This window comes from Petaurus breviceps, unplaced genomic scaffold, assembly GCF_028583685.1.
Source record: "Petaurus breviceps papuanus isolate PSGF00001 unplaced genomic scaffold, PetGlider_PUasm1.0 79, whole genome shotgun sequence".
NCBI lineage: Eukaryota > Metazoa > Chordata > Mammalia > Diprotodontia > Petauridae > Petaurus > Petaurus breviceps.
Window position 1 is genome coordinate 33137732 of NW_027186523.1, and position 12040 is coordinate 33149771.

General features: G+C 34.3%; 1 protein-coding gene across 2 annotated transcripts in view; it reads right to left on the reverse strand.

Moving 5' to 3' along the window:
* Window positions 1–1209: 1209 nt before the first annotated feature.
* LOC138175903 (origin recognition complex subunit 5-like) overlaps window positions 1210–12040 on the reverse strand; it is a 100546-nt gene continuing 89715 nt past the window's right edge. For both annotated transcript variants that reach the window (XM_069106559.1, XM_069106560.1), the window contains 2 exons: window positions 5379–5491; window positions 1210–1767 (listed from right to left, as the gene is read on the reverse strand). In XM_069106559.1, the coding sequence (XP_068962660.1) occupies window positions 1722–1767; window positions 5379–5491 (159 nt within the window). In that variant the 3' untranslated portion in view covers window positions 1210–1721. The remainder of the gene's footprint in view (window positions 1768–5378; window positions 5492–12040) is intronic.

Here is a 12040-nt window from a genome sequence, read left to right on the forward strand (position 1 = left end):
CAAGGTAGGTATAATTGGAAGAGAGGATGACCTAGATTACAAGGATGAAACATGTGGTTTACAACACTCCTAACTATGATCCTAAGTCAGATTAAAATGTAATCAAGAAATACTTAACAAAATAAATAAAAATACAATAAAACTCTGGGCACCCAGTGTGAGAATATATGTGTTGAAGGAGGGAGGAGGAGGCAGGCACTGAAAAATATACTTCAGTTCTCTCTCTCTCTGTGTCTTGTCTCTCTCTTGCTAACTTTTGGTTATTATCTCCACCTCTTATATAATAGTACCAGTTTATGTGAACCTAGATCAGCAAAAAGCTTTTTGAAAACATATTAAATCAGACTATTTAGGACGAAGAAGCCACCACCTGGTGTTCTTCTTACTTGAAGTGGCTGTACAGAAAGGGCTTCATTTTTATTGAGGCCTGGTAATTCTGGTATGGGAATCTTACAACTTTCTCCATGTGTAGAACATTGTTCCTGCCAGTGTGTCCCTATTTATTAACAGTTAGGGTGAGGCCATTATAAATAGAAGGCATATACTAACACTCACTGTGAATGGTGCTCTTTTCGGAGAGGAATTTCTTTCCTTGTTCTCTTCTACCAAGAGAAGGGTATAATTTATTTTTCTCTTCTTTTTTCCTTACCTGCTAAATACAGGGTATGCAGCAAGTAAATAATTACTTGTTTAATCTGTACTTTGTGTTAGTAAGTTACAGTTCTTATGTGACAGGTAATTATTGTACAGAAAGATTTCTTATCTGGGAGTGCATAATGTGAGTTTTTCTTCAAAAATGAATTGTATGAAAATTCCACTTGTATTGAAGTTTAAACTAGGCCCTTTTGTCAAGCATTCTAAATGAGCTTAAAACAATTTTCAAATATTCAAATGTTAACCTGAAAGTGCCTTCAAAAAACCAAGTAAGACAAGAAAACTAGAACCAAGGTCTATAGTTGACATAACAGGCACAGTTTTAATGGTAAACATTTTAATAGCTAGTGGTTAAAATCAAAAGCTAATCACATTAATAAAGCCCTAGTTTGGACAGTTAATTGTGAGTAGGTGTCCAGATAATATCACACAAGCACTTTCCAGGTTGGCAGTTACTACAATTGGTCAGAGATGCAAAGCTGATCTATGTCTGATCAAAACTACCTTCTGTTCTGAGAAAATTATGATCTACACAGAAAAACATATATATACCCATTTGGATTTAGATATAACTTTACATTTATTATATTTCACAATTCCAATCTCTTAAAATGGTGGCCTTAGGAAAAAGCTGCTTTGGCAGGCAATTGCAAAGACTCCTGCAGAGAGGAAGTGAAAAAACTGGGCATATAAACAAGGGCTGCTGGCACGTTCAAAGCGCAGGGGATAGTTCACAGAGCAAAATGCAGTCCTAAGTAAATGGGTTTCAGGCAATTTCAGTGTTAAGATAACATCATTAAGAATAGAACAGATTGTGCTCAAACCCTGCTGTTTATAATTAACACATTGCTTCCAAATACTCCAGGGTCTCTGGTAAATAGTCCTCTGCTCAGATCCACCCAGACCAATCAGAGCATTTTCATCGGATGCCATGCTGGGCCAGCACCTGTTTGGACAAATCCAATAGAGCCAAAACACTCCTCTGCCTGGCCAGCTAAGTGATGGATGAACACAGCTTGGCTTAGTCACTGTCACAGTGTCCATATGTGAAGCTGGGAAGCTTGTTTTCACAAGAAATCATACAAGTATTTTATTATGTCGAAGTTCACTGTCCTATAAACAAAAACACAGAACCTGTTAGTATCACCACTCTTGGACTGCTCAGAGCAATGTGTGTTTAAGGGAAGAACACACAGGAATATTCACAATTAATGCTTTATAATCCACTGGTGTTATGACACTGCACATAATACTAAGTTTGATACCAATTCTTTGAAATGCTATTAGGAAAACAATATCTGAATAAAGTTTTGCGAGGCATTAAGTTTTTGGGGAGTATTTTAAAGAAATAAAGTTAGCTCTAGCTGTGTAAAGACTCTATTTCAATTATGCCATAGAAAGTTGAAATTTAGTTTGCCAGCTACTTGCTTTTTGTCTAATAAAGAGGATAAAGTAATTAGAGATGCAAAAGTATTTAAATCTTTTGTGCTGCTGAACATTGTTTATCATCCAAACCACCTGTTTAAGCATTACATACTGCATAGCTCATCTGTCCTCATTTATGGTGTTCATTCTTTCAGTCTTTTAACACTAGTTGACCTGTGCATGGATTGTAGCTAAATCTGTAAAATCCAAGAATGAGATTCAACAGATAGATGACGGGAATGTGTATTTTTGTACTCTGATGGCAGGCAGAATAAAATAGCAGTGGAGAGAGACATATAATTATTTTCTTTTCTCTAAACTCATTCTTCACTACAAATATTCAGTCTTAGAGTTTTATTATTTGAATAAATGATCAAAATAATTAGATATAATGATCTAGCAATAAGTATAAAATGAAAGGCTTAACACTGAATGCTACAAAAATAATCATCCATATGAGAGCAGCATATTAAAGATTTGTTAATTGCATCTCTTATTTATTAAACCATCATCACTGAATGTTTTTGGCTATCATTTTGTAACTTTTTAAAAGTTTCTGGAATGTTATTAACACAAAAGATATTTTGAAATTCTTAAAATAGTCTATAATGGAAACTATTTCTGAAAAACTATTTAGCAACAGCTTAAGTGAGGCTCCAGGGTGACAAGTGATATCTGATGAGAGACAAGGAAGAGCCCAAGTACCTTAACCATTTGACCACAATATCACCACTATAATGAAAGTTAACCTTACCACACTGAAGAATCATGACCCAAAATAATTCTTATATATCTGATGCTAATACAGAATTGTTTAAAAAAATTAACAAATGAAGTATTTTAATGATACAGAAATAAAATACTTGATTGTTCAACCTTAATACCCCTCCTTTTATATTTTTCTTCTTCTCTACAGCTTTTAGAACCCAGAAAATTTGGAGAGAAGAGGTACAGAAGACAAAAAACATTCGGTTAATAACTGAATTGTCATTTTTGGTCAAAGGAGATAGAATGGTTTTCTGAGATACCTAGGGCATGGAAGGTGCTTTTCTATTAAAAACAGAAAAGGAATTCATGTTAGTACATTCCTATGGACAAAACTATAAGCTAATTTCCAGTTTCAAGGAATAGTAGGTAAAGTGAATCTAATTTTAGGGCTTATTGCCCTTGTGCTTTTAAATACATGTTGAGCAAAACTAGAGCTTCAGATGATAAAAGAAAATATGAGAAAGCTAACCAATTTTAATGTATTTATTGGTGAAAACAATTTAAGTCTTAGGGAAATGTTTCAATGTTAACAGAGAATGAATGTTAGGAGAGAATGAATCACTAAATCCATTCCTTTAAAAAACACTCATTTGTCAAGGTAACTGAAATTCCTAATTTCCTCTACTGTAGGCGATCTGCCAACTGATCCCAGCAGATCATCTTCCAGGGTATCGGCAACTATACGAGAATTTAATAGTATGCCACATTGGCTGTATCAAAGATGATATAAGGCAGTCAAATTCATAGCAGGCTATAACTCTACTCTTATAAGAATGCTGGATTAACAAGACTTAGATCAATTTATTCTTTTGGAAAGTTTTGATTTGTAAAGGAGAAAATGTGCTTTGCAAGTACTTTCTCTAACTTTTTGGCTTTTCACGTCTAACAAATTCACTAAGCACAACTGTTTCATCCCTGAAGAATGCAACACCTATTGATTTTTTGGGGGGAATGATTGATTTCTTTTTTAAAGCAAACATCATAAAAGAAACAGGACATGAGTATGATAGAGAAAAAAGACAAACAGTTTCAATGATGATTTGCCTAGTGCCATTTTAAAAACCAGAATCCAAATGAATTTAAGATGAGCTGAGTATGTAGTTTGGGATATTAATTTAGTGTTTTTTCTTTATACCCCAATTCTCTTTATGTCTTTTTCCTTTTTAAAACTGAAGTCTTCCACCTAGGGCCTCTTGTTTTATTTCTTTCTCCTTCTATACACAGATTGTAGAGTTTGCTTTATTTTTAAAATGGTTCAATAGATAACCTAAAACTTTATAACTGAAGAGAATACCCTAAACCAGAAATCCTATCATATTTTCATAAAGGTATATACTGACAAAAATTGAATTAATGAAGCTTAAAGTTATTTGAATCTAAGCTAATCTATTCCTGCACCATGAATTTCAATTTGAAGATGGAAATTACTATGATAACTAAGTAATAAATTAAGTTGCAAAAAAAAAAAATGTAAAAATGTTGAAAGAATGGAAAGGAAATTGGCAAGAGGAATATTTTTATGAGTTTTTAAGTAAGATGCTATATGCCCCTCTCCCCCACCCCCAAAAAAAGACTGGCTATGTAAAGTATACCAAATACCTACATGGACTAGTTAGTTTTATTTTGTTCGTTGTCTACAGACAACTAACCCTAACTCTGGCTGGCCATTTTGTATGTTTGCAACATTGGTGTGAGCAAATTTATTGAATGGCAAAAGACATATGCTCTATGGACATCAGTGGTAGAATCATTTTCTTACCACAAATTAGAAGACAGAGTGCTTTTAAAGCATGTACATTTTAAAAATAAGAAATGCACAAGCACTTTATAACCTAAGTGGTGGGGGAATTAATCTTTTTTTTTTTTTTTTGCCTTTTGGAGGGCAATTGGGGTTAAGTAACTTGCCCAAGGTTACACGGCTAGCATTTTTTGTGTGTGTTAAGTGTCTCAGGCCGGAACCGAACTTGGGTCCTCCCGATTCCAGGGCCGGCACTTTACTCACTGCGCCACCTAGCCGCCCCAGAATTAATCTCTTTTTAAAAACTGTGACCTATAACATATTCCAGTGATGCTGGTGTCAGTCAAAATATCCTTATCCTTCTCTTTTAGGAATTCTTTCAGCACCAATTTGCAAACCACACACACACACACACACACACACTTTAGAGTCACAGTTAATTTCAATTAAAAAAGCATTACTCATCTTGATTGCCCACCTTGCTCATTAGACTTGGTTTTGAATGGCTTAGCTTTTAGCTATTTTCAGAAATCAAATATGCTCTCTAACCTTTCAAGGGATAAAGGCTAATGGATAAAGATTCACCATACTGAGGAGAATCAAAAGAAAAAAGAATGTTCTATGGGCTCTGAGGGTATTTCCAAAGAAACATGGACTCCCTCTTGAATGGTTCTTCATTCCTGGGAGTGAAATGAGCTCTTCTCTTTTAAATAACAAATACTATTACTTTTAAATTTATTATACCACTTACATAACTTATGGACTACTACATTAAAATCTATTTTGGGCTGACCTTGCAATAGCTCTGACGAAGTCTAAAGACACAGTGCATTTGTACTTTGGTCCATCAAGCTGATCATCATGGCCAACCAAAGTTAACAGCTGAAGGGTCACAAGAGAGGTAATCTAGAAAAGAGAAAGCATAAAAGTTTTAACTGCTTATGCAAAACACATTATATCATCATTTTCATTCATAATTCAATATAATAACTTTAAAGATCCTTCAATAAAGAGTCTACAACTGCAAAAGAAATTACAAAGAAATACAATTGCTTTGAAATTTGTATAAGACATATTCAGTCACCTATTTAACATAAATACAAGCATCTTTAAGGGTTTTTATCTTTGGGGAACACTAGTTTTCTTTTCCACTGAACAAAATACTTTGTTTCATTAATGACTCAGAAGTATGAGCACTGCCCTTTTAAAATAAGAGGAATCAAAACAGTTTCCCAAAACACATAAATGTTTTTTGAAGTTTCTATCCAAATACAGCAAAAAGATCAAAAATCTACACTCCTTGGGAATCAAGCAATGTGTGGTCTTTGAATTTTTTTCTCTCTCAGATTTCAGAGCTAAAATTTTCAGGCAGGAGGAAAAAAAAAAGCACCAATAGCTAGCTAACCTGAACTGTCCCTTTTCCCTGGGTTGGTGCTGCTTTAAAACTAAATAGTGACCAATGAGTTGGGAAAATGACCCAAGGCTTGGATTTACCAAAGACAGATTTAAGGTTTGTCAAGTCAAAACCAAGTATAACAAAACAACATCCATCTCACAGGACCATCATCTAAAGGATTAAGGGTTGAAATCCAGAAACGATAGATGCTTCAAGCACTACAAGGCTTAACTCAGGCTCACTCTATACTCACACCCAATGTTACCATGCTGTGGACCAGCAGGAGACAGAAAAAGGCAGTGGAAAGAAGTGGGAATGCATAACTTTGATGATCTGCTGTGTGATTTCATTTAGGACTGCCCTATAACAAACAATTCAGCATAAGAAATAACTGGAAAACATTACATTAGCCTATTCATCTAAATTGGAAAATAATATTGCTCACTTAGTGGCCTAGCACTAACATTTTATAAATGTCGAAGAACAATGAATGAACAACTTGTTCTAGTTAAAGGAACTTAGGACTTTTAATAAATTACCAACCCTACTAAGTTCTACTTTGACCTTTCTTTAGTTTTGATTTGACAACTACAAATTTGTCTTTTTATTAAATTTATTTTTGTGAGAGGGAAATATGACCTATCTCTATTCAGCCAATGAAGAAGTATAATAATCTGCTATTGCAGCTGATCTTTTACACCCAAGTGCACCATTACTGGCTAATCATTCTGCCAGATGTGACTGCTATTGGGTTGGCTCCTTATATTCAGGGACTACCAAAGAAACAAAGTTATATCTCCTAGAAAGAATGGGCATGAGGCTCAAAAAGACTTCCAATGAAAACACCATAAGTTTAGATAGTTCTTAGAGTGAGACCTCATCTAAATATAATACATAATTTTTAAAATCACCTTGTTCCATTACAAATGTTTTGGTATTGTGTTAATAACACATATATCAAACAAAAAGGAAAAACAAAGAATTTAGGAGCTATAAAACTATTTTATTTTCAAGAGAGGCATAAAGTAGTTTTAATTTAAGACTCAATACAGTATTCCTTTAAAATTAGTCCTATAGTGATGAGAAAAAGAAATCACAACTTTCTGCAACAAATTTGTAAGGGTCTTTGGATCATCTAGTTCATCTTCATTTTAAAGTCAAGGAAATTAAAGCCTAGGAATGAAATGACTTGTCTAAGGTCATGCAACAGATTAGTGACACAACCAAGACTTTCTACAATCTAGGTCTTCTGATTCTTAACACGGTGATTGTTTCATTATAAATGTTCTTTTCCACAACAGACATTTTTACCTATCAGCAACTGTGGATGCAAAAACTAATCATCACCATAACAGAGCATTTCTAGCTAAGCTCAATCAAACATAGAGATTCCTAGAGCCAAGGATCACATCCAGTAAGGGAATTATACATCCTGACATGGAGGTGGCACCTGAGATGTGCCATGAAGGAAGATGATTTCAAAAGCGGGGAATGGGGTGAGGAGGAAGGGGAAGGGAAAGATGACCCTCAAAGACCTATTGATAGTGTGAGCAAAGGCACAGCAGTAAGAAGAAAGATCAAGAAATAAAAAATGGGGTGGCGGGCAGGGAAGGGAACAAGTATTTATGAAGAGCCTACTACATGGCAGGTACTGTGCTAAGTGCTTTACAATAGTCCAGACTGGCTAAAACAAGGAGTGCACAAAGGAGAGTACTACAAAATAATGCTGGAAATGTAGACTGAAACAGATTATGGAGGGCTTTAAAAGTTGCGGTACACAGTGTGTATTTTGTTAAGTCAGCAATAGGAGGTCAATGATGAGAAGTAAATTTCATCAGAATAATACCTAGTTACATATAATACACTAGATTACAACTAATTATACTTTCTTACCCCAAATACATTAGGAAATATTTCAAAAATTTCTTTGTAATCATTTTAAGGCAAAAAATATTGAGCTGAGGTTAAACTTCCATAAGCTACAGTAAAAGATCAATGCAGAAATGTAAAAATACAAATACAAATATCCAGAATCTTTGAACTATCCTTGGCACAGACAAGTTAAGGGCTGATTCCTAAGATATCCATCTTACTCTTGATTAAATACTAAAACATAGTGCTTAACATTTCCAGTACTCTCCATCTGTGGAGTATTTTTGAATTCTAACCTCTCATAACATCCTACATATATTAGTACTCTCAGTATCATTTTGCTGTTAAAAAAAAAAGGTGATAAAGTTTCGTCAACTTTCAAAATCTTACTGATAAATCTACAGATGAAGAGAAGGTCTATATCATTGTACTATTCCATATCCATAGCATTTCATACTTAGTAAATTCTGAAGCAGCTTTTATAATTAGAAAAGTATATACTATTGTAATAACTCTGATTATGAATGTTTACATTAAAATTTCAATAGAAGATTAATATTTTGATTTCTATGCTTTAACATATGATTTTTGAAACTAAATAGTGAGTGTGAATCTCCATCTTTTAACAGAGTAAATATTAGATGAATCCTCTTGGTATTTTATTAATTTGTAACAAACAAGCAGCATCATATGAAACATTTGCACACAAATTTAACTTAGTTGCCTACACTTGCATAAGCCCTCTGCTACTGGTAGTTAAATGCCTACAGATGTTACACAGCAATGTAACCAATGGCAGTTTGAAAACCAGATGTCATTTAGAAAACACATTTCATGCAAAATTACCATCCAGGACTACTCTCATGGAGTTAAATTCAATGACCCCAGCACAAATTATGTTAACATGAAAAAAAAAGCTATCCCAAGAGAACTAAATTGTTTGTATTTTACTCTTTCACAAATCAGTAAAGACAAAAGAGAAAAAGTGGTATTAAGGTAAAAGAGACTTAAGAGAGATATGTAAATATAGGCCTTAAAAAAGGAAAGATTTCAATCCATAAGAAATCGTCAGCATGTAGGAAAACAAACCTATGATAAAGCTTAAAATTGACTATTTACCAATGGGGTCACTGGTTGAAATTGAGTCATTCTTATCTAATAATTTCATAGTAAGTTTCTTTCCATTTCTTATCATCGTATTCTTGTTTCCATAATTACTTTGCCATAACAATTATGGAAATTATGAATATAAATTACTAAGCTACTTTGAATATCCCTGAAATTAGTGGGTCATTTCTAGGTTAGAGAGAGATTGGAAGATTAGCAGAAATCTTCACATGTACTATCCTTTAGTTGGCTACTGCCATACCATGGAATTTCTCAGTTGGAAAACAGTGTTTAATTTATATGTGCCTTTATCTCTTGTCATTCATGAGGAAAAATTTCAAGGATCCATGATATGATCACAGTGAATGTAAGGGAGCTTAGAAATCATCTGGCCTAAGGCTTCTGACATTATAATTGGGAAAATTTTACATCAAGGTGAAACGACTCTAGTAACATCCAACAACTACATAGTTAGAGGCAGAGCCCAGACTAGAACTCAGACTTCCAATGTTTTATTAGTAAATTAGCATTTGAAAGAGAATAGACCAAAATTGGTCATTCCACATGCATTTGCTAATTTCCCACAAAGTTCATAGAATTGTAACAGAAAACCCAGTTTCTAATTTTTGGCTTTACCCTAACTGAAAAATTAGGTCAAGTATATTCTATCTCACAGAGACTTGCTCAAAATCAATAGGATGGTAGGACTAACATCCTGATGAGGAAGGGGGGAAGCTGTTCAAACTTTAGCATGGAAGCACATTTATTCCATTTCCTTGGCATGGTACGGTGCAATGCAACAGCCATGTATACAAAGATGACAAATATAAAAATGGCAGCTATCATAGATGCTATGGAAGGTCAGGAACAGAGATGCACTGTTGGCAGTGTTGCAAACTGGTCCAACTGATCTGGAAAGAAATTTGGAATGCCAGCTCAATAGTCACTATACAGTGAATATTTTTTTAATTCAGTGATACTACTTACAACAAAGTATATTCTCCAAAGGGATCAAAGAACTTGTATCTACAAAAATGCTTACAGCAGCTGTTTTTGCTGTAACAAAGAACTGGAAAAAAAACAGGTACTCAGCAATGGGAGAGAGGCTGGACAAATTATAGTATATGAACATAATAGAATATCATTTTCTCTATGAAGTGATGACCGTGATGGATTCAGAGAAACCTGAGAAGACTTCTGTGAAATGATGAAGAATAATAAGGGACCTGGGCGGCTTGGTGGCTCAGTGAATAGAACACTGGCCCTGGAGTCAGGAGGACCTGAGTTCAAATCCGGCTTCAGACACTTGACACACTTACTAGCTGTGTGACTTTGGGAAAGTCACTTAACCCCAACTGCCCTCCAAAAAAAGCAAAAAAGGATAAAAAGGGGCAGAGGCAGGATAGCAATTTACACAAAAACTATAATGTAAAGAGAACAACTTTGAAAGATACAGAATTATGCTACCAGGCAGAGAAACAATGGGTTAGAGTTGCAAATGAGACACATATTTTTAGACACTGTTAAAATGATCATTTGTTCTGCTTAACTTTACTTATTTGTTCAAAAAGAGGACTATTGAAGGAGAAGGTGGGAGTTAGTGGGTAGTGACAGAGATGCAAAAGAAAGGAGCATTATTAAAATATTAAAAATTTGCAGAAGAATATTAAAAAGTTCCAAAGGAGACACAAACAAGGCAATTTTGTTACTATAAGGCTTAAATTTAATATGCAGTTTGATCCTTGTTCTGTATATTGAAACATTCATGTTTGTCGATGACAGATAAAAAAAACATGCAATTTGTGGTTTTATACAGTCTAATATATTACTATACTTAATCAGTCAATATTTATTAAGCAACTATTATGTGCTTGGTATCATGCCTGGAGCTGGATACAGAAACAAAAATGACACAGTACCTGTTCTCTAGGAGCTAACATTCAAAATAAACACCTTGTACATTTTGGACAACTATCACTGTCTTAAAAGTATCATGTGAGGCTGTATTCCTGTTAGAGAATTTAAGGTGACAGATACTTGTAAAATATGGCTTTTTTTTTTTTTGTGATAAGTACTAGTAACTAATGAATGAAAGGGAATTTAGCTGAAACTCTGGGCTCACAATTTTATAGCATTTGGCCAAAGGCATAAAGCAAAGATTAGGTATAACATGTGTTTTAAAATAAGTTCGAATGGCAAAACAGACCAAAATAAGAATTTGTGAATGTGAAAACTGAAAATAATAATCAGAATCTACCCATGACCACTACATCATTTTATGTGAGGTGTCTGACCTTTAGACCTTTTCTGGAATTGTTCTAGAGTAAATGTTAATTAAGATTGGTCCCCAAAATATCTAGTATGGTTGTAATTATGTAGCATAAAATAAGTGTATGTAAGTATCGCTAGCTCAAAGGCTTCACAAATTCTTCCAGATTGCCCCTGCCTGGTAAATTTGCATCTGCCTTGGGTTATGGTGGTGGAAACCACATAGATAAATTGCTATACAGCTCTGAATTTAAGAAAGGTGAAATTGACCAGATGGGTCCACAAGTACTTTCATTATTTTAATTATCTTATACCACCTGGAAAAAACCCCTGAAACTAGTCTATCTAGCCAGCTTATCACACAAATATTTTAAAGTTTCAGCCAAGAGAATTCTTAATATGGTGGAGGGACACTGATGGGTTTTTCTTCTGGGAGTTTTTATTTTAAAAGTCTTAGGAAAAAAGGCTCTTTGAGAAATGAATAATCAATTTATCCACTGAGATGGCACAGAAATAAAGCATTCTCTGGTGTTTATCTAGAGAAAGTATCTAATCCTAACTATTTTTTATCAGGTCACAGACCAGTTTTGATAAATGGTTTTTAGGGAAAATTTGTAAAATGTTAGAACAGAACCAGAAACCACAGATAGCATCTATCAATTAAATGGTAAGAATTTACTAAGTGATACCCATGTGTCAAACATTGTCTTAGCTTCTAGGTATAACAAGACAAAACATAATCTTGCCCTCAAAAGAGCTAATATTCCACTAGGGAGACAATGTGTGTGTGTGTGTGTGTGTGTGTGTGTGTG